We start from the raw sequence: 24,255 nt of genomic DNA, 5'->3' as shown, positions 1-24,255 counted from the left end.
ATGATGTTCTGCCACCTTGTTTCATCCTCTCTCTTTTAATCTAAAAATAGATTTTCTTTCTTTTTGAAAGAATAAATGCAAATGCCAAATGGAAAAAGGCTTCCTGGTTGTACTAAGTGGGATTCCTAAATCATATTGGCCTCAGGAAATTCTCTGATCTGAAAATAGTCATAAAATGAAACAGTATTAGTAGGAAATGCCATATATACTTTCCAGACTCTTACTTTTAATTGTCTGTCTGGTAGATGGCCTGGGATACCAGATGAGCACTAGGTCTGAGCCTATGTATTGCTCTGGGACTCTTACATAATGTCCCTTTGGGGGGCTGCTCAATAAGGTGCTCAGCCTTTGAATTACCATGGAAAATGCTTCATCTTGCTTCAAACTAACTTGAAAAAGAGTCATGTTACACAAGCAGCCTATCAAAAAAATCTTAGGATGCTAGTACATAATTTTTTTCTACTTATTCTAAGAGTAAGATTTTTTTTCCCCCTGAATTAGCCTCTTACAACAGAGATGAAAAAGATGAACTGATTAGCAGCCTTAATCATTAATTAGTAGCGATAGCTCTTGTCTTTTGCCATCTGTGAAGCTCAATTTGGTAACTCAGCAGGAAAATAAGGAGAAAATATCTTTTGAAGTATTCTTAAAACTAGGACTATCAAGAAAATTTGGGGCTATTCACTTTTCTTTGACATGGTAAAACAGGCTGCCTGCTAGTTCATTGCCCCATAATCTTTGCATGCCTTTGACACAGCAAATACAAATATTGTAGAACACATAAAGATGAAATAAATTGCCTATTTGCTTAATTCCTATCATCATACTTGGTCATTGACCCTTTATTTTGTGTACAAATAAATTACTCTGCAGCCAAATATTTAAGGGTCCTCATTGCACTTGAGTGTCTTAGGTGAAGTATCTTTTACTTAAAACTTTACAAACATGGAAGCAAATATTTGGCTACATTGGGCTAATTTGTCACCAGAGTGCACAGCTGTGCAATTGCAAAAATATGGTAATAATGAAGATGAAAAAACAGCTCCTTTATTAAAACTTAAAAAAATTTTCTAACAAGTTAAGTGCATTAAAATCCCATTATTTAGTTTGCAGATCTCAAAACTGTTTCAGTTCTTAACTAGGATTTGCAAATACTAGGATTTGTGTAGGTTTACGCAAGCTAGGAAATATCAATGTATATGTGCCACAGGTGTTGTGTTTCTAGACTGCTCTGTTCTGTCAACAGCTTGCTGTGATATTTGTCTACTAGGGTTGGCAGTTTATTACATACTGCACCAAAACAAGGTACATGATTAACAGCTTGAAAGAAAGAAATGGTCAAAGACATCATATTTTTTTTTGGCTAGAACTTTAGCCTGTGACTGCAACATTTGGTGTTACCATAACTTTGTAGCTGAAATATAATAAAACATTCTTCAGAATGGAATTTGCTACCAGAGAGAAAAGGGTACAGCTTTCATGCATGAAAACCTTTCTAATTGCTGCAACATCCATTGCAAGGTAGTACAAAACATGAAAATCAAACCTCAGTGAATTTTCCCAAAGCTTGGAAGAGGAATAATAAATAAGACAGCATCCCCAGCATGGTGGTTTTGAAAAGAAGCTGGAAAGTTACAGCTCCCCATCCAAACAGGAAATCTTGTGGTTTTGCTTGATGCAGGAGTTATATTGTGGAGAAGCTGTCACAGCACGACTCTTTATAGCCTCCATCATAGAAAGCAACAGAAATGGTCACAGATGAGCAGCTGGATTCACTGAGGGAGAGACTCATTTCACGCATGGCAAGAAAGAAGACAGAAAAACTTCACTCATTGCTAGTACAAATTGTGGAAAGCATTTTAACAGCCTTAGTACCATTTTGCTTTAGAATTTTATCTAGAGACACCATCCATCAATGTCAGACAAGTATGTCTTCTATGCTGCAGTAAAACCACACACAGACTCATTCTTTCTCCATTTCTCAAAAAGAAATATAAAAAGCCTTACTGGCCAATATTTGCACACATTTATAACACCATGCAGTGTTATGAGCTGCATTGACAAATCAGCCAATGCTGCTACAAAGGCAAAGAATAGTTTCTTTGAAATTCACTCTCAGTACCCTTGTTTTGAATATTACTGATTGCTAATTATCTAACAAGCTTTAAAACTACTGGGAGTTGTCAGGAGTCATACACTGTTATTTAAGAAAAATCTGTTTCTCCTTGCAAATTCTGTAAGACAGAAAGAACTCAGTCTCTAAAGAACTTACAGCTTTTTAAAGAAAATGTGATATTTTCCTGCCCAGCTGCTCATATCTTGCAATTGGTTTGCTATACCTAAATGCAACGGACTCTCCCTCCTAGCCCTACAGGCAAATATGAAACATTTCATTGTTGTTCAAGTGGAGGATATCCTAAGAGGCAGACTGATAGACACAGTGAAAAAAGGAGAGCTTTAAGCATTATTGCTTCTTTCCACCTGTCACAGGTCATAATCCATACCTTGAGAACTTCCCTTTCCAGGTGTTGGCTGATGAGGTCTCTGGTGAGACCCCACCTGAAGTGCTGTGTCACCTCTGGATTTCAATGCGGGAGGGTTATTGTCCTGTTGGAGCAAGTCCAGAGAAAGGCCACCAAGCTGATCAGGCCCCTCTTATGAAGAAAGGCGGAGAGAATTTGGTTTGTTCAGCCTGGGAAAGACAAGTCTTTGGTGTGATCTAATTGTGGACTTCCAGTCCAAAGGGAACTTAGAGGAAAGATGGGGCAAGACTCTTTACAAGAGCATGTAGTGACAGACAAGGGGGAATGGGTTCAAATTCAAAGACAGTAGGTTTAGATTAGATCTTAGGAAAAAATTCCTTACTGTGAGGGTGGTGAGGCACTGGAACAGGTTGCCCAGGGAAGTTGTGAATACCTCAACCCTGGAAGTGTTCAAGGCCAGGTTGGATGAGTCTCTGAGTAACCTGGTCTAGTGAAAGGTGTCCTGCTGATGCCTTCTATGATTCTATGAGAGTTTCAATCGGATTCACTCATGCAGTGGGTAAATCTGGTTGTTCTTTCAAATCCCACAATGATTCAAAAATATAAGCACCTACTCAGACCCTCCAAGTTCAAACTTAAACTTGTCATAAGGATTTAAAAGGCTCAGTTTCTAAATGACTTGTTCAGGAAATAGATTCTGTTCATCTAACTGTCTGCAAAATGTTGCCATGACAGCTATTGTTGTATTTGCTGGGTGGTCAAGCCTTTTGCAAACTGGTCTGCTTGGTGGGTGATGTTCTTGTGCATCCTCATGTGGAAGATTGTGGGGTGGAAGGACACTTTTACTGGCCAATATTTGCAGCTGAATGTAGGTAACTAATACTATGGGGAGCTTTTTTAGCTGTTTGTGAGTGGGAACAGACTTGAATAATGTAGTTCCTTCACCCAGGTGGTTTCATCATCAGCTGCTCCAGCAGTTCTCTTTTGAAGACACAAGAGATAACAGCAAGAGGTTTCCAAAATGGAGAACTGTCTAGTGAACCTTCTGACCTGCTCTTTATGCTGTCTCAATTCTCACTTTGGCAGGCTATTCAGCTGGCAGAAGTGCAATCAAGTATGGAGTTTCAGCATTGTTTGAAGACATGATATGAAATTAGAATAAATGTTGTTATTGATTGTTCTTGCTACATGGTATTAAATGATATCTATGCAAAGAAGCCATTGAAATGTTGCTCCAAAAGAAAAGCAGACAGATGATTTAATAATCTCAGCTTCTTCATTTGTAGTCTTACTCCTTGAGCAGAACACATTTAACTCTATGACATGATATAGATGATATGATATAGCCCCATTGTAAGAAAATTATTATATGAAAAGTATGATTATATGAACATGAGTTTCTGTTTTATTTAAAAAAATACACATCTCTGGGCGGAATCCTGAATCAGACTAGAATGTAAAGCTGCTTACACTGACCTTGCTAAAACATTAGTTCAACTGCAGATGTGATATATACAGAATAACTAACTCGGTGGCTATTTTGACCAACAGGTTTAGGACCTGCTATAAACCATACAACCTGCTATATTCTGGTTTCCAGACATTATACCTACATGGTTAAAAACCGAAAGAAAACAGAAGCTTATGCCTTAGTGCTTTTCCAGCAATGAAGTTTATAATTCTGCTTCATGAAGTTGACTTGTATTTTGCTCACATGGAACTGGTGGATGAGTCACCTGTCCCCTTTCATACCTCAAGGCTAGCTGTGACAGTATAGGCTATTCTAGGTCAGAGCTCATTTAGGTATGCTGTCTAGGAGTTGTATCTGCATAAAAATCTCAAGCTCTCTGCCTTTTTTGAAAATCTATTGCTTAAAAAAGAAATTAACCTCTTCAAGTGTGCAATGTAGATGGATCTTTAATTTAAAAAATGGATATTGAGTATATAAGTAATAATTAACTACTCAAGGTTTGAAGATGAAGGTACCAAATATCTAGGTATTATTAAGTAATGAGATAGCTGAGAGCATAGTTCCAATTAGGTTAAGTAATATAGCAGGGAAACAAGGTCCTTCATCACTCAGTGCTAATGCAGAACAAAGTAGTGCTATAACTACAAGATACTCCTTTGCATCACTTCCATAAATTGAGTGATAGGGCTCTCTGAGAGGTGAGGACTGAATCAGCACTTTGGTGCACCAATCCCACTGTAACTTTGATCTTTGCCTCGTTCAAAGGTCTGTGCAGAATTCATTACCAGTTGCTGAGTGCTTTGTGACCCCAGGTGAGATAATGCTTCGTGTCCACCTGACAAATGGTTGTCCTTTTCTTTAACTGTGTAGTGCAAATGACAACTCCAACCTTTACAGAATAGCCTGTTTTTATCTCCACCCACGAGTAACATTTTCAGCTAGACTTCAAGTTGTATAAGGTGTTAGGAAAGAAAAAGTACATCGTTTGTCAGATGTTTGGCATTGAAAATTAAGGGAGGGTGGTGGTTTCTCTGATTTGCTCAACATTCCTTGAGAGTTTCAAGATTTTAGTGAATCTCATTTCAGCTTCCATTTGTAGAAATGCAGTAAAAGATAAAATAACTTTTGACAGAAAGCTTATTATCTGCTGAACATAAAAACTCCATGTATCCCAAATCAAAACCAGAATTTTTTTAACCCTGTCCTCTCATTTTATTGCTTAAGAAGGTTAATTGTGAAGAATTGATAGTAATTTTTCAATTTTCTCTGTTGATGATTGCAGTTGAGAATGACACTTATTTCATTAACGTTATTACCTTCTTTAGTTGTTTTTTGAGTGAGGAGTTCTGTTATATATGACAGACTGACTCTAGGCTGTAATTAATCCATGACAGTCTGAAACACTTTTCAATGAAAATGCAATATATTTTTGATTGAGCTAACTGATTAGGGCTTTCCTGAATACCAGTTTTACTTGCTGATTCTCTCTAGCACTAGGAGAATCACCAGTTGCAACACTGGTGCAAATATAATAAGTAATGGACTATTGTGCTGTTTCCTATCTGGTATATTGAAAGTAAGTGTTGGGAAAACAGGTCCACTTACCACACAAAGCATAGCTGACAAAGAAGGAAGAGCCATGAAATATCGTAAGCAGGATCTCACCAGTTTCATTCTCCAGTCAGAAATATGATGAATGGCATTTGTAAGAAGCTCAACAGACTAGAATACAGTTTTCATAGACCTCTAATGCCTGTTAATTAACCAAACTAACTGACATTTGGGAACTATAAAGGGGGTCACTGCATGAGTTAAGTGCACCTGGCAATGTTTAAATGTAAAATGAGTCAGAGATCCCTGTATGTATGTATTATTATTATGTTATTATTAGCATTTATCAGTCTCTCCAGCAGTCTAAAGACACCAAGGGAATATTTTAGAAAGAATGAGTAGGGAACTGGTGAAAGGGAGGAGCATGAGAAAGAGGGAAGGGATAGAAATCTGCTTTTTTTAAAACTTCATCTGCCTACCAGAGAACACTATACAGGGTATTCCAAAGCTGCTGCCAAGTTTAAAAGAAATGGACCAGAGTAGACACTGTAATTTTCATGGCAGCCATTTGCTGCTGATCACACAAGCCTGTTGCTCTGAAGCATGAAATGTTCTACTGAATGAAGCAGAAGTGATTACAGACAGATGGGGTCAGGGTTCACAAACAAGGACTCACTCAGAGCCATGCTGTTAGCTCACTTCTTCACATAGTCTGAGATAGCAAACACTTTCATCTTTATCTGTCTATTCTCAGCAAGTCCTGTTCTAGTTCACTCCTGACTAAAGCCATCCTTACTTGCAGAATATTCTCAGAGAGGACATGAGCTGGCCAATGATTGTCCCCAGATAGACAACATAGGTTCAAACATCTAGAACACTGTGGTAATAAGAAGCAAAATGAAAAGCTGGTCATGAGAAGAGAAAATAGGATTTGAACTCCACAACTGCTGTTTCAAGCAAATGTATTGCGTTTGTTTTTTAACAAGTCAGGGTGTCATCGTGGGAAATGGTACATAAAAACCCAGTAGAATTACCACCAAAGTCTGAGTATGTAGTAGGATTAAACGTTCCCTTCCAAGAGAATGAAACATATTTTAAAAATTCTATTAATATTATTAGAAAGAAATCCACAAAGTAGCTTAAAATGTGAATTGGTGGTATCAAAAATAATTATGTCAGAAAAATAACTAGTCATTTATCAAGTATTTCATACATGCATCCAAATATAAACAATTCTAGAAGTGTTTAAAGGTCCTTTTTGGTCAAGTGACCAAACACTAAGTGCTAAACAGAACACTTTCAAATGGACCTACATGCCCCCTCCTTTTATTTCCAGCCCTTCTTGTTTTGAGTAGAGCCCAGAAAACAGAAAGGCCCAGAAGAAAAAAAAAAGGAAAAATTAAACAATATTTTTTAAACTTGAGAAAATTTTCAATTTATTGAAGTTCAATTTTCATTTTACTCAGTCTATGTATTCCTGTTGCTAGTGATAAAAGATAAAAATGAAATAAACACTGATCAACTGTTGAATAATAATTATTTTTCATACTCCCACATGTAACTGTTATCACCAAGTGGTAACTCGTAACTGTTAAGCAGCAGGAAATTAAATGATGTAATCTAGAACAAATCTTCTTCTAAGAACGGAGACTTATTCTCAGATTTCTGGGGATTGAAATTTGTTTAGAATTGTGTAATTAATACTAACATTATTCTCATGACCCATCTGTGATCCATTGTTTCAGTTCTCTGGTCTTCCACACTATTTACAGGCACAGCTTCAGGTAGGCATATGCTATGCAGCTCAAGCCATACATTTTTAATTTACCGATAGCAGCATTTCCTTAGGTGACATGCTGTAGTCTTATTTTCCCTCTTTTACATTAATTCGTTTCTGTTTGCAAGGTACATTGAAATAACAGTGACCTTCAAATTTGCCTGTTCTCTAACTATGTGTTATCTGTTAGTAGACACAGAAAATGTGTAGGAATGATAAACTGTGAACAATTTTTACTTTCACATTTAGTTTTACTTCTGCATTTCCCAGCCACTTTAAAGTGCCTGTATCTTACTCATGTCCAAGGCACACTGCGTAAAGTGTTATGCTGCTGTTCTGTGAGCAAAGTCTTCAGTAAACTTTCTCCAGATAAACAGCTGAAAATAGCCAAAGAAATTCAGCTCTCTCCTTGTCCTTTCTCACTGATGTAACGAAGTCATAAACCCTCACTGGGATAATTGAAAAGCTGGGTCCCCTTAGTTTCACATAGATCAGACATTTACTGTAGCAGCAGAAGAAAGGCTTCCACATGCTGGCAGCATTAGAGGAAATGAAATCGCTCCTGGAGGCCTGGCAAAATTGTGTGTTCATTTTAAAACTTATTTTAAAATTAATGAATTTGATGTGGAAGAGAGATAAAGAACAACCAGGCTTTCTGGAGGGAAAGGGAAGCTTACTCTGCAATCTGGTCAGATCTTTGAAATAAAGAAAGAAAAAGGGATGAGGGAAACATGTTTTCAATTACAGCTTGAATTCAGAAATTTTGGCAAAGACAGATTAACGGGAGTATGTAGGAGGTTTTTTAACACTGTACTTCAACCACACTTGTTGGTGACCAACAGTAAGATAATCCTTTTGTCTGTTCTTTTGATTACAGCTTAAAAATACCTATATTTTAACCCCATATTATGGTGAATTTTCTTTGTAACTTTTTTAGCTAAAAGAAAAAACTGTATTGTCATTTCCACCAGAACTACTGTTCTGACCACAAGGGAATTTGAAGTTTTGCAAAATTTGTGCAGTTTTTACCATTTAATTTTCCCGAATTCAGCTCTTCATCTGTACCTGACTGGCACAGTCTATTTCTTAAGAAGCAGTAATAAAATTTAATAAACACTTCTAATCAGTATTTATTTAATGCAGTTGAAGACCCAAGAAGCAAATCAGAGAGCTGATATAACCTATAACACTGTAACACAATTGTGCAGAAGTATGGGTTTCAATTTCCTGATCCAATGATTACATCAAACAAAGAAAAAATGTTTATATTGCCACTCAGATTGTTCAGCTGAAAGCCATTCATCAAACATAGCAGATAATCAAACATCAGGAACATTAGCTTATAAATCTCCTACTAGCACTGCACCTGTGGAAAACAAATATTTCCCTGGTTGGATGCCAGATTACAGCACACTACAATGAGCCTTGCAATACAGAGTAGGCACAGAGGGGAAATATGGCATAACCCAATGCCAAAGGAAATTCATTTTTAGGATAGGCGCCGATTGGAGTTTGCACCGTGTGGAGCCACAGAACCATAGGATGGTTTGGTTTGGAAGTGACCTTAAAGATGATTCAGTTCCAACCCCCTGCCATGGGGAGGGATGCCACTTGCTAGATGAGGTTGCCCAGAGTCCCATCTAGCCAGGCCTTGAACACTTCCATGGATGGGGAATTCACAACTTCTCTGGGCAATGATGTATTCTGCATAGGTTAAGGTAGGTATTAAGAATGTTCATATTAAATATACTATAAAACAGCTATGAAAAGCAAAAAGCTACTTATTAGAAACAGCAGCATTTCCCCACTGAAAAACTTAGCTGTTTTGCTGGAAAGAAAAGTTTTATGGTCTAGTGTTGTTTCCTGTCCCAAAGGAGCCATTTTGCAAATACTGTGTTTACAAGTAAAGTGATGCCAGCACCTTTCCTCTTGTACAGGAAATCTTGTTGCTCTTAAATGAATTGATGAGGGAAGAAGAGGGTAATATATGAACAGGCTGTTTGATTAACAGCATCAGAGCAATCATTAACTTTTTTTACTCTCTCCTTTCGCAATCAGTTTGTTTCAGAGATGACAAAATACGGTTACTGAACTAACAGACGAAAAGACAAGGCCAGAATGTGCCATGGCCCTGCCACTGAAGGCTGAGAAGCATTCAAGCTCTCAGTGAAGATGAAGATCAATGTCAGAAAAAGCAAGTGTACTTCCCATGTGGTCTGAGACCATTTTGCTCACCTGACAAGAAAACACTGTATTTGGTAAAATGCATACACTAGCTCCCATGGAACTTTATCCAGGTGAATAGTCACTAATGTATGCTCAAAGAATTGTGCTCCAAGAGATGGAAAATAAATTTATGAATATACCTCCAGTCAACCTTCTCAATGACAAATAAATTCCCTTTGCCTAGTGTATTCTAGGAAATACTGCTGTTTCATTCACTTTATTTAGTGAATGCCTTGTGAATGACAGAGCATTCTCTCCGTCACATTTACTTTTACAAGGCTGAATCTTGGTTATCAGCTAGAACTGGTTAAAGACCTTGAAATGTATCTGTATTGTTAGTCAGATGAATAGATATAAAATAATAATCCTAGAGTAGTTCCTTCCATGGTTTGCAATGATTGATATGCTCAAAGGAATCAAAGCAATGGGACAACACCCAATTCCTAATTTGAAGGAATCCAGGAAGTATGTGGCTACAGAGACACATTTTGTAGGAGAGATCATAATGAGGCTGAAAGGTTGTATATGAGGTTTCAATTGTCTATTTTGGTGTGAGATCCCACAGCACACTTTGAAAATGAAGGGGAACGTTATCATATGCCTTGCTGAACCGTGGCTTAGATATTTTCTCACTGCTGCCTCAATGTTGCACTGGGAGATTCCTGCTGTAAATGGAAAAGAACTGAATCTGTGTTTCCTAAGAAAATTATTGCATATTATTTTTGTATGGTGATTGTGATGGCTGATGAAAATTTTCTGAAATAATTTTCTCTGGCTAATGCAGTTAAGAAAATTGTACTACACTGAATTTTGTGTTGGATTTTTCTGATGTGAAAGAAGTCATAAAAATGTTGTGATAGGACTAGAGAGAATAACTTCCAACAGAATGAGAGTAGGTTGAGATTAGATACTAGAAAGAAATTCTTTACTTTGTGGGTGGTGAGGCACTGGAGCAGGTTGCCCAGAAAAGTTGTGGAAGCCCAAGCCCTGGAAGTGTTCAAGACCAGGCTGGATGGGGTTTTGAGCAACCTGGTCAAGTGGAATGTGTCCCTGCCCATAACATGGGGGGTGCAACTAGGTAGTCTTCGAGTTCTACTTCCAACCCAAACCATTCTATGATCCTATGATTTTCTTTGATAATGGAAATTTCAAAGTTATTGTCAGTGCAACTTTTTACAGGCAAAAAGATTACCTGTGGGATGATGTGACTGGCTCTAATATTGTATTGATGTTTGCTTCATAATATTGTATTTTACTTGGTGTCTTTATAAGGCTAACGTGAGGGGAAGGGGACACTAGCAAATTGAATCACACAGATCTCTGCAACAATTAAGGGGTATTGAAATAATAGTAACAGCTCAGCTATTACCTCTCTTAGCCTATTCCCCACACAGGAGTCTCTACCTGAAGCGGCTTCATATAAATCTCACAGGACAGACTAGGTACATCTTGTCTGGCTTCTGCTGAATGCAGGAACAGCTCAAAGAACTGCACAATGTGAAAGGAGGTTGCTGGACACTCCTTATTTTGGCTTCTTGTGCCTCACCTAAACTGCTGAGAACAAAACTATTGTCAGTAGCTCCTGCCTCTTCCCCTTCAATCTTTGTGAGGAGTGTCCTTGCAGAACAAAGAAATGCTTGTCCTTTCTTACAAACCAGAGTAACATTTCCAGGACTCTTCTCAGAGACTCTCTCATTTTTCTATTTGAGAAGAATTTCTTGGAGATGTAAAATTGATAAATATGAGGAGAGAGGGAAATAAGGATTGAGCAAGCAAAAGAGAAACAAGAATTACATTACAGTGTTTCATCCCAGGAGAAGTGCAGACTAGGTTAGGTTTAATCACAGGATCATCTTTTGCTTCTGATTTTCAAATGTTTCATTTTATCCCATCATACACTGAACGGCATAAATACACTAATAAGAAAATACTGATAGAACTTTCAGCACTTGATAAATAAAATCCAATTAGACGTGGACAGATAGAGATCTTCTTTCAACTAATTTGAACATATTTCTCATTTATTTTAAATAAATTTTGCCCCAGCTGACTTCACAGCATTGCTGTGCCCTGTTGAACAGGAGCTGCTTTTACCCCAGAGTCAGTGCTACACCTGTATCACACAGTTTGACTCTAGAGGATACAGTGTCTCACAGAGACCATGAGCCCTGGGCAGATAACCTGTTCTCTTATCGGAGCTCAGGTCACCTGTGAGCAGGCTGTAACCTGGTTGTATGAGTGTGTGCTGGATGAGCAGCAGCAAGGACGCTGGGAGGTGAGCTCAGCTGCAGCCTTTGTGCCTTCTGAACCTGACCATAGCTGAAGCATTACAAAGAGCAGGGAGAGGCCAGGTCATGCCTTGCACTCCTTTGCTGTCGTATTATAAGTATTCTTCTGCTTCGAAATCAAAGCCCTTTGATATCCCTGATATATGAACTTCTCTGTGCAGAAGATATGTGGAGAAGTCTGAAGTGGCAGAAAAAGAGATGTGATGTTATATGGTATTATTTGAGGAACAGAAATGGTGACAACACACATATACATGGTGTCAGAGGATGGAAAGACTTCCTTTTGGTTTTTCATTTTTTAGTATACTGCCAAGTGGTTTTAGGATAAAAGGAACAGTATAAATATCACAAGTAATATTGTTACTACTTTTGTTATTTCCTCTGACATCCCCAACATTGACACACAGTCTGAAAAGTACAAATGAATTACAGATATAAATATGCTATACCAATATCTGAGGTATAATTGCATTCTGTATCTATTTTACTCTACAGTTGAACAATTTTGAGGATGTCAACCTTCAGGAGGTAAAAGTACACTATTTTACAAACAGCAGTATATGTTGTGTGTGTAGATAAGAGAGACAAGAATTGCCCAGGAGCTAGAAGACCAAAGAATTTAGGCTGTTGCTGGATCATAGGCCTTCTCTGTAACTGTGCCCAGCTCCTCAGAGTTATCCAGCCCTATGAAATGCAAACAGGGACAAAAGGCATGTCTCATGTCCTGTGTTATGACAGGTAGAGGAGCCTGGGCTCCTACACAGCTTTTGGAAACTGATGTATTCTTAGAGCTGCTGTTTGTGGGTGAGGTGAGTTACAGCGCACAGCCCGAAAAAAGCCACACAAGTATTTGTGCTGTTTTAAAGCCTGAGGAAAACAGTGACCTGACCACTTTTTTGGAGAAAGCAAAGCTAGTGCCTCTTTGGGAGTGTCCCAGACTCTCTAGCTACCTTGTTTAGGAGTGCAGCTCTTGATAGCCTCGCATGTAAATTGGTATTGGTGGACCTTCCCACCTTGCTGATAGTTATGAGGATGGTAACTGGTCATATCATTTCAGCGCCCTAAGGGGTCACATATTACAAGTCCTACATTTTATACTCCCTTTAATTGCCAAAACTGCATAAGAAAAAGTATAGTGTTATTTCAAGACAAGGCCAGTACATGCTTTGACTTGAGTGTATGAGTGCTGTGTTGCAGAAATCAGTCTTCATTCTATTGAGCTTTTCTAACATGCACAGTTTCCTGAATTTAATAAAGTTCTGAATTTTACTGAATATTGATGTAGTGCTGGGTCCTTGAAGGCAATGCAAAGAGTACTGCAGTCTTAATGTAGTAAAGCACTTAAGAGAGAGTGTAAATTCAAAATTATGTGGGCACTGTGCTTTTCTGTGTGAGACCCCATAAAGGGCTGGACTGCAAACAGTGACATGTAAGGGATGTGATTTCATACCAAGAGTACATGCCACGACTGGGGACTGCTTGCAACAGCTTCAGTAGGTGTAAACAGATCTTACTTGCCAAAGAAAAAACATTTTACTTTGGTAGATTAAGTCTGTGTGTTGGAAGAGATCTTATGACCAGCAAATCAATTCTTCTGGGAAGATAGCATTAAAACTTTAATTTGAACCAGACAACCAATAGACAGAATGGACTGGTCCACAACACCATTAGCATTGTTCTGTGTGGTTATGATAGCAAATATTGTGGTTTTTGCTAGAACACAGGTCTTCAATCTTCAGCCATCTCATCCAAAGAATGTTGCATATTTTCTCATAAACAGTGACTTGATGAAAAGTATGTTTTTCATTAAATGCTATACATTTTTGAAAACATGTATGTTCTCATGAAGTAGCACATAGAAAAACAATGAAACATTTTGGTCATAGCTTTTGAGTTTCAAATTATATTTCAGAAAGTATTCACTATTATTTGTATGTATTTTGGAAGTCTTTTAAAATGCAAAAGCTAGTAAAAGCTTTTAAATCTTGCAGAAATGAAATGCTTAATTTTTTTTTTTCTGCAGAACTTCTTCAACAAGAAAGTCATCGCTATTTTCTTAACTTCATTTTCTGAGTGTAAAATAAAAACAGAAAGTCCAAACCAGATTGTGATCAGAAAGTTGGATCACAATTCTTCTTGCCACTCAGTTATTGATACAAATTCAAGCTATAAATGATGTAACGACAATTATGAAGTGAGCACTTTAATTCAATTTTAGATATGCAAGCATACATACAAAATATATATATGCATAACTCATTTTCATTTTCTCAACATTTTTGTTAGATCATGAGAGTTGCATTTACTCACTGAAGCATCTCTGGCACAGGGTTTGTAATGTGCTCTAGATTCCTGCCTCAGCCTACTTAGTGAAGCAGATACTTCTGCCAGTCTGATAGTATCTAATTACAGAGCCATGGGGTGCATAATTCAGCAGAATGCTCTGAGATGCTGAAAGATGATATTCTGAGACAGAGAAGGGTATATCAGCCCTTGATTTAGGTCACACAAGCAATTCAGTACTGCATGAATAACATGCTGAATGTTATACCTGAACATAGTAAAAACCTTTAGAAATCTCTTATGTGATAAAGCTTTTCAGCTTTTACCAAACTACTATACCAGCTTATTTTTTTTTTCACTTATAACTTTCTTCTTCAAAAGAATCGAGTGTAAATTTGTGGATGATGCTTCCATCAAAATTAATGATATATGAATATGCATGTAAATAGCTATTCTTTTCAACTAATGGGGTTAAAACACATGCTTATACTTTCTACTTAGAGAGAGGATTAAAACACATCCCATGACTACTTTGGTAGTGTTGCTCTCATGGTTTTCATTTGCAACCAAATAAAAATGAGGTTAGCATCATGAGTATAGTATTCCTCTCACTGATGGACTTGTCTGTTTACTTGTTTGCAGACATGGTCATATACAAAGGTTTTCAAAAAGCAAATTTCACCACTGTTTTAGGAGAAATCCCTTTATGCCCCAAGGTATAGCAGTTGTCCTTACAGTACAAGCAGAGAAGCGTTGGCTTGGACCACTGTTAGCTATTAACTGTGCTGCAAAAATGTCCATGTTAAGGGTTTTGGTGAAAAGATAACAAGCCACTCAAAGCCAGCAAGGCAGAGAAAAATGTCATAAAACATATTAAAGAAAATCTATAGAGTGTGTTTAGAGAGTGATTAATGGCAAATACAATGAAGAATTAATTTAGCATTGTTTTTCAATAGTTAATTTTATAAATTCCCCTCACAAACAGGAGAGAAATATCTGCTCAGACTGGTGGGACTGGTCAGGGCCAAGGTAACTATGAAACCAATAGAAAAACACGGACACTTCTGCTGCTGCTTCAGTTGCAGCTGGACCCAGAAGTCAGGGATAAGAGATGGTGGGGAAAGTCTGAACTCAGAGATATTCATGAGAGATTTATGGTGTTTATCTGGCTTTCAGAAGCACCATGGAAACACCTGACTGTTGTACTGTTTTTTCAGAGCTACTGAGACGTCTGTTATTATTGATGAGGCAACTGTTATACAGAAAATGTAAATGCTCAAAGACATGTTTTAAGAGTGTGATTCTCAAATATTTCATATTTCTGAAGCTCCGGTAATACACAACTTTTTTTTTAAAGACATTCCAAAATTTTTAAGTAACTTGGAAATTCACATATTCTGTAATATATTTGTTGTACAGTTACACTGACTACTGGGATTTCTTTTAAAAAAGGTTCAGGATGTCTTATTTTGGTGACCTTCTCCCTGTTTTATCATGTACTTTGTTTTGTTTTACTGCCTGTCTCTTTGTTATTTTTTCATGCTTTTATTTCTACATTTGGTCTCTACTACTCTTCCTCTGTCAGTATTCTGACATTTTAGGTTTTAGTTTATCATCTGGTTTTAGTTAGTTCTGTATTTTCAGTCCTTTTTCAGTCCCCAGCATCCCTACATTTTGTTGCTTATCTGCTTGCTCTATTAAGCCTTCTCTTTTCCAGCAGCAATTTCTTCCTATCTTTTGTGGTCCCTCTTGATAATGAGCTCACAAATTTCACCTCATGGGTGAAAATCCCTCGTGTTGCTTGCAGAAGATTTGCCCAGTTAAGGATTACATTGAGTTGCAACCACGTCAGATGGACAGCAGTGGGATGGCAGAGGGATTGATTTCCCCCAGTTGTACACCAGGACCAGGATGGACAAGGCTTTGAACAACCTGGTCTAGTGGGAGGCGTCCATGCTCATGCCAGGGTGTTGGAACTAGATGGTCCTTAAGGTCTCTTACATCCCAAACCATTCTATGATTCTATGACTCTGTGATTTGCAAAAGCCCTGATTGACCTGATGAAGAAGTCTAGGAAAAGACTGAGTCAGGCACAAAGGAAGTAACATGGTTTTTCGTGTTCAATCATGGACAGGATTGAAGCAATTACTTTTTCTCTCTAGACAGAAAAAAAGGGGCAGCTGTTTCTTAGTCACTGGAAGTGGCAGCTCTGCTGTGAAATGATGCAGGTCATGCTAATGCTGTTTCTGGCTGCTTGACGCTCCCAAGAAAAATGCAAGCTCTTCAGGCTGAGGCAGTAAAGCAGAATGTGCCCTTTGACTATTGGGGAGATGGTAACACTAAAGATAGTTAAACTAAGAGCTGTAAATGATGTAGAGGATTGTTACTAAAGCAAATTTAGTTTCCCCTGAAAACTTAAATCCCTTCCTTGGCAGTCTTTCTATTCAGACTCTTTCTCTGAACCACAATCTTGGCCCATGTGCACAGAGTTTCCTGAATCTGACACAATAGTTGCCGCCTTCAACCAAACGGTAATCTGTAAGTGTTGCCTATAACCGAGAGAAAAACCCCTTGCAACAGTGTTAGAATAGTAAAGTAAAAAGCAGACCTTTATTTGGAAGCTTCCAGGTGTCCCAGTGGTGATGGGCACACCCAGCACCGGATTTCTACAATTTTTATAAGGTTAATTAATTAGGATATCAAATGGGTACATCCAATAGGAGATTCAGTTGCCCCAGTAACCCAGCCCTGGGTCAGCCCCTTGGAGCTGGTCCAAGGGCTTCTTTGTCCCCCTTCTTGCTATGATTTCTCAGATTCTGGTTGGAAAACAAAACGTTTTTCTTGTAGGTCCTCTTCCTGACAATAAGACTAAACAGTATTTGAGGAATGTATTACAAGGTTAGCTTGCTGTTCTAAAATCTAAGGGGAAAAGGTAGGAAAATACTGGAGCTGCAGCCATTCATTTGCAATCTATCAAGCTACAAAGATATGAAAAATACATAAAAAGCTTAGGCATCATAAGCTTCTTGCTTCAATGAGAATTCCACCTACAAGAAGTGCAAATAAGTGGTTAATGTAAGTTGCTCCAAATCTTTTGGTACATTCATCTGTCTAATTTCCACAGCTTTATTAAAGTTTTGTCATGCCCATTAACCAGAGAATTCTCTTTAATTTCACCCGGAGTTTTATGTGTATTTATGAGTTACATGGGGTGATTCTAATTTCAAGTTTACAAAGCAAAATTGTAAAAGTTTATTTTCTAAAGTGTCTTTCTTTTCATTTGTTTACATTGCTTGTTATTAATTATGCTTTTGCCACAGTTACAACCTAGAAAGGAAAAACACAGTGTTTACTGGTTTACTTCAAGAGTGTATCCTGGTAATTAAATATTACAGTTTGCAGCCTCTATATTGTTTAGAAAAATAAGAATTAACATAGATTCTTATTATAAACCTCCAGTTTTTAGTTACCAATGTGGTTTTCAGACAGGTGACTGACAAGAAGGATTTTCGTGCCATGATAAAAGTCCTTGCAAGGACAAATTGTGAACATTTGTAGCACAGAAAACAAGGTTTTTATCAAAACTTCCCTGAAGAATTATTTAATCCATGTCCTTGATACTTCTTTGCAGGGCAAAAAATGGTATTTCTTTACTGCAACATTAGGAAAAAATAAAGGAATAAACATAAAAGTGACTCTTTGTACACACCTTCCACTTGATATCTTTCCAGATCACTTTACAACTTTCCATTTTTCCATCTCTTCAGCTGCTTATTTGTATGCTGTAGGGACACCACAGTTCTGATGCTTCACTAGATAATGACTGTCTGTACCCATGCTGCCAGCCTCTGGTGTCTGGGAACAAACAGCATTAGAGATTAGAGCTATGGAGGAACAAGAGCTTTCATCCTGTTGAATAGTTTTGCTCTTCAAAACATATTGTCACTCCAAAGAGGAAGAAATGATGAATGTGTGAAATTTTCTATTTAAGTAATATTTTAGAAACTTCTTTTGGTTACTTATGAAAACAACGAACTCCTCTTCCTTCAAGCAACCCATGTGTGGTTACTGAAATATTTTGCAGTATTTATGTAGAGTACTTGTCTTTTACATAGAGAATGAGCTAATTCTCTCACTTGGAATGTGTGAACAATGTGCTGGAGAAGAGTCAATGCTGCAGTAGCAGTATAACAGATTTTCAACCTAGAAAACGGGCTGGAGAAAAGCAGCCCGTTTTCATAACACTTGTTCCTAAAATTGAATTTCTGACATCCATTCAAAGAGAAAAAATATTGACCTATCACAACATGGTTCCTTTCCAGAATGGGAGATGAAAGCCATGGTTACATATGTTGGCAATTGCACTTCCAGTGCTCTGTAAGTGATCTGTGAAATGCAAATATTTTTCCTAGGAACTCTTTACCATATGAAGAACTTTGTAAACACCTCTCTAAGCAGAATATACTTTTTGCAAGGGTCTTTTTTTTTTTGTATTTAGGTAGTAAGATAAATCATGACTGGTTATATTGCAAAATCTGCAATGGCATCTGCCCCATTTAACAACTATGTTTTTATAGCTATTGCATGACATGGGTAGAAAATTATCTATTCACCTGTCAAAGTTCATTTTCTGTACAGTGTTACAGTATAGTAGAGGTATCCTTGCTTTTTGTTTTCTAACTTGTGTTTTGACACCTGGAATACTGATGAAATAATTCAATAAAATTTGCTTAATATAATGGACATTTGGAAAGCTTGGAATTGCATTACCACCCTTTTAAAAACTGGCATTTTAGTTATATATTTGAACATAATGTCTTTGTTTAGACTAATGATTCTCAGGCTTCTTGAAAATTTATCACTCTCTTGGGCAAAATAATCCTTGTAGTATTTACACTATCTAATTATTTTCATCCTAGAAAGGAAAGAAGCAGCATAAACTTTTACATGAGGAGAAGTGGGGTAAAAAGTCAAATCTGATCTGTAGAGTGAAACTTTTTCCATCTAGCTGCAGTAGGTTTTTGATTGGACATTGAATACACACAAAATATACCTTTTTATTGCTGTTTGGATGTTAGAGTAATTTGTTGTGGAACTACCTTAAAAATTAGGGATACATCTGTATCTTCTGCAGTCATAATCTAGTTCAGCATGGAGACCCAAAGTATTCTGAGTTAATGTTAGCTCATGGATGTGCTAAGGCGTAGCTCAGGCTCTTGTCTTGAAGGAGATTGTCAACAACACCTAAGGCAGAAAGTTTAGTCTTATTGTGGGTACTACCAGACTCTGTGTGTGCAAACACAAGTGACTGTATTGACAGAATCAGACATCAGCAGAACAGTGTCAAATTATTCACATTTGGAATTCCACCAGGATCTAAAATATATCTGTTTGTTGAAAATATAGAAGTTGACTCACCATCTCTAAGGCTTTCCAGAAAAAGTCAAGTTGCACCTTAGTTAAACCACTTAAATTGCCTTAAGTTGGTGTTTTCAAGAACTTCATTCCTCCTGTTCCATCTTCACATTTGAAAAAAAGATGAATGTTGGACTGTGTTTTTAAGATACTGTTTGGTTTTGTTTTTCTTAAATAATATATTAAATAAAATTACTCAATGCTTGGAAGCTACTGACACTTCTCAATGTAATGAGAACTACTTTTTTTTTCAGGTCTCAACAGTCCCAGAGTTTGGCCGCATAGTAATTTATACTACCAGTCTTCGTGTGGTGAGAACCACTTTTGAAAGATGTGAACTGGTTAGAAAGATATTTCAAAATCACAGAGTTAAATTTGAAGAAAAAAACATTGCTCTGAACAGTGATTATGGAAAAGAACTAGATGAAAGATGCAGAAGTGTCTGTGTAGTTCCCTCACTCCCTGTTGTGTTTATTGATGGCCATTATCTCGGGGTAAGTAAAGCATGAACTTATGTTTTATCTTAGAGTTGGGAAGAGCGGATGAAAGTCTTGATGAATGAGAAGCAGGAGTTTTAGAAAATTGTCTGCAGTGCTGCGGAGAGGACAACAATCAAATACAGAAATCCTTTTGTAGTATGCACTGCACAGATCCTCACTGATAAATTTTATCTAAAGATGCAAAAGATAACCAGAGAGAAACTATCTGGAGGAGTGTAAGAGGCAGTAATACATCTAAGATATCATCTGTTTCTTAAAAAATATCTTATTCTGTAATTGAAACCATGAAAATAGAGATGAATGGATTTTTTCCTCATGAGAACCTGCATGTATGAGTGACTCAGGAAGAATATATATAGCATAAACCTGTCATTTAGTAATATCTGTGTTGAATATGAGACTAACACCTTGGGGTGTCAGGCTTTAAATACACATTGAATTTTGGATGATGTAGTTTGTATCAGGACCTATAGTCAGCTGAACATATTTTAGATACAAAATTGGCTAATACTTACTTTTAAAAAAGCCTAGCTATAGAAGAGAAAAAACCCCAGCCCAATTCTGCCCTATTATAAGACATAAACTCCAAATGGAAAACTCTAATCCCCATTTTTACACTAGTATTCTAGGTCTAGAAGCCTATTGATATTTGAAATCACCTTTTCATTGAATCTGTACTTTTGAAATGTATTCCTCATAGACAGAAAAAAAAAATTAAAAGAAAAAGATTCTGGAAAGTGGCATAAAGAAAACAGGCTGGAAGCTCAGAGCAGGTATTTGTTTGGAGTTGTAAAAAGCTAGCAATTAGCACCGACTGCGAGACTGTGATTGTGAAGGAAAACTATATTTAAACACAGTGAGGTTATTGTGTTTGCATCACTTAAGGCTTTCATTTTCACAAAACATTTAAGCAACAAAATGCAGTGTAACCAACAATCAGGGATAATAAATATTGGGCCTGTATGAACACTTCTCCTTTTCCCCATGCCTTCCTAGCTTTCCATGTGTTCTGCATGATTTAGACTTCCCTGAGCACTAAAACAAGATCGTTTGCTGTCATAGGCCTTGCCAGTCCACTATAGCAGCTGTAAAATCACCTGTGTGCAGAGTATTAACAGGCAGTGATTTTTACTTCATGGTAGAATATGCTTCTATAAAAACTCTGATTTGGAGAGTTCTCCAGCCAGCTAGGAGTAGAGTGCTGCATTCAAAAGCAGCTTAAAATTCAACAGGGTTCAGACTAAGATTTTCTTATCTAATTATCATGTTGAAAGTGTAAGTGGTGAGTTATGATTGACTCCAAGAAAATCTCAGTCCACATATGATCAATTTGTCAAAAGAATTCAGATAAGATACTGAAATTGATAAAATATGTTATTTGCTTACCTGTGGGAAATGCCTGGATACAGTCGTTTTGGTATGATGGATGGCCCATCAAGTCACTGCCAGGTGGTATTTTTTCTGTTTGATTGTTTTTAAAGATTGTGAGAAACTTGTTTTCTCTCATTAAAACTCTCTAAGTACTGTATGAGATATTTTGGAGGGGTATAGAAAAGAAGTAAAGTGAATTAGGAAGATAGCTTTCTGTGGAAGAGACAAATATACCTCCTATAGATAATGAAAAATGAAATAATTTGGTGTTCTGATCTACAAACATTTACTGCAGCGAGGCAACTGCACTTACGTTGTTTAGCACAAGAAAACTAAAAGCTGTGGCCTGCTGAAAACCAGGAAAAGCCCCAGATATGGAGTGTGTTTTCTTGCTTCTTTTCCTTTCTCTTTTTTTTTTTTTCTTAAATTGATGAGGCACACTGTAGTTAACTGGAACAAATTTTAGTTTCATGAGAGAATTAAAGCTATTCCATGTAAAAGTGACATTATTTGTGGAAAAGCAGATTTGCAGGCAGGGAACAGTGCATGAGACGCCTCCTCTGCTCACAGAGAGCTCATGGCAGCGTGTGCCTCACCCCTGCTCCCACATGAGGTTCGTGCCCTGCACTGCTCTCCACTGTCACCATGGGAGGCACTGCTGCTTGCTGCAGCACCACTCTGGGGTGCTTTAGCTGAGACGGACCATGATGAGAAAGCCAAGTTTGGTGTGAGCGGGGCTAAATTGGGCAGCGCACTGTGACTGCAAACAGAGCACCTGTGGCTAGCAGGGACGTGGGAAAGGAGAGCCCCAGGATGAGCCTGTCACCTGCCCTGGCAAGGGACCTGTGTGTACTCATTGTTTGGTAAATGTGGCAAGCCCCATTATTTTATGGAAGTTTTTTCTCTGTCTTATGGCTTCACAAGAATTTGAAACTCATTCATTTAGGGAAATAAGGAGCGGGGCACTAGGCACGTTGAGAAGGTCTGGCAGTGAAGTATTCACCCCCCGTCTCTGTCAATTCACCTTCAGAAAACAGTGCATCATGATCCCAAAGGCAGAATATTGGCTGGAACCTGTGCTAGGCTTGTGTTTCATTAAAATGCAATTGAGAACTAATTACAGAATTTGGTCTCGTTGGTAACAGTGGATATTTCTATAGTGTCTTTTATAATAATTAACTTCTGATATGCAAATGAAACACAAAATCCCAAAGCCTAGTGTGACAGTAAACAAATCATGCGATATTTTCCTCTTTTTTTCTCTCTCTTTTTTTTTGAATTTTGAATATTTATTTCCTGAAAAATCCCTCCCTGAAGGAAATTGCATGTAGCAATGCAAACAAGAATCTATATCGAGCTTTTAATGAGTCATAAGTAGAAAAAACCCCAACCCTGAACTAAAATATGAACAGTTTTGAAAGGTGAAAGATCATTCTTAATGAGATAAAAGTAACAAAAGCACCAAACCCCAGCATATGTGCACCTGATAGAGTATATGGTACCCAAGCTGTTCAGAAGCATGGACGAAGTTGTTTGAGCACTGCAGGCTGTGGGGATAAATATTCACACTGCTGTGGAATTTATCATTGCCTGCACAGGGACAATGTAACAAATCCATGACTTGGGCAGAAGCAATAGAAAAATCGTATTTAGCCCCTGTCAAGCAAAGTCCTGCATGCTGCAGTACAGGAGGGCTTTTAATCTTCTCATTTTTTTCAGGATTGAATCATTGTATTTCTTGACACATGCTGTCTAAATATCAGTCTGTCAGGAAATTGCTGTTTCTTTCTGCTGCATGCTCTTTACAGGCTGATCTAATCCCTTCTTTTCACCTGAGGTTGTCTCCATCTGAAATGGAATTATGCCATCTGCTGGGATACCAATGCAGAATAAAAAATTACTTCCAGAAAACAGAGAGCCACACAGGAAAAAATAATGGAACATTCATTTACTCTTATAAAGGCATTTAGAATTGTTAAAGTTTGATGTTCTGCAAAGACCCACTCTCCTGAAAAAGGGATGCAAGTAAAACAGGCAAATGAAGTCATTCTTTGTAAAAATGTTAACTCACAGAATAATTTTTTAAAAATACATGTATTTGTTTTTTCTACTTGAAATATGTGATTGAATTCCAGCATTCACTTGCCATACAAAACTACTCAATTTGTTTCAGATATGTGAATTTAAGACTGTTTTTTCTGAGGAAAATATTTCCTGTTTAGTTTTCCCAGCTATAATGAATCCAAAACAGCATGAGGTTTATAGTATTGACACATTGGTTACAATCATTTCCAAAGAATGATGAGGCTGTTTTTGTAGCTGACTTTTTGGAAAATACATGTGTAAAATATTTTTTTTGTGAAACAGGAATTAACAGTTTCCTTTTAGCTGATTTCCAGTGGCCATGTGTATTTTAGCTCTCTACAACCTCCATGTTTTGTTAAATACCTTCTTCTGGTATTCACTTGATGGGAGAATATGAATGGCTCTGTGACAGTAAAAGTATTATGTAATTATTGCATTCAGTCACCTAGCATTTCCCCCCTTGTTTCCTTCATTTTTCAGTTTTAACATGTCAGGAAATGCAGGATTCAATTGCTTTTTACACATCACCCTTTCCTGTTCTTTGAATATCAAATCCAGAATTCTGGTGCTGGTACTATACCGCAGTGTCACTTTTCTCAGTCTGTGGGCAGATTTCCAGGCAGTTGTTTGTACCCTCTGTGTATCTGCTGCCAAGGGGCCCCTGGCTGCGAGAGGTGTGGTGTTGCACACTGAAAGGGAGTGTGAGCTGTGGCCAAAGACAGGGGAGCACACAGCCCAACTCCTTGCCACGCCACGGTGAAGAGCATGGCAGGGCCAGTGATGGTGAAGGGTGTGAGTGCATTTT

The 24,255-nt window shown here is 37.6% G+C and overlaps 1 protein-coding gene across 1 annotated transcript in view; it reads left to right on the top strand.

Annotated features, from left to right (window-relative positions):
* Positions 1–24,255, top strand: part of GRXCR1 (glutaredoxin and cysteine rich domain containing 1) — a gene marked incomplete at both ends in the record, with an annotated part of 37,226 nt that overhangs the window by 7,711 nt on the left and 5,260 nt on the right. Inside the window, one exon of the mRNA XM_082282522.1 lies at positions 19,749–19,988. Within this exon, the coding sequence (XP_082138648.1) occupies positions 19,749–19,988 (240 nt within the window). The remainder of the gene's footprint in view (positions 1–19,748; positions 19,989–24,255) is intronic.

This window comes from Coloeus monedula (genome assembly GCF_965178545.1).
Source record: "Coloeus monedula genome assembly, chromosome: 5".
Lineage (NCBI taxonomy): Eukaryota > Metazoa > Chordata > Aves > Passeriformes > Corvidae > Coloeus > Coloeus monedula.
The sequence above is the reverse complement of the archived record's forward strand: the minus strand, read 5'-3'. Positions and strand labels throughout refer to the sequence as shown.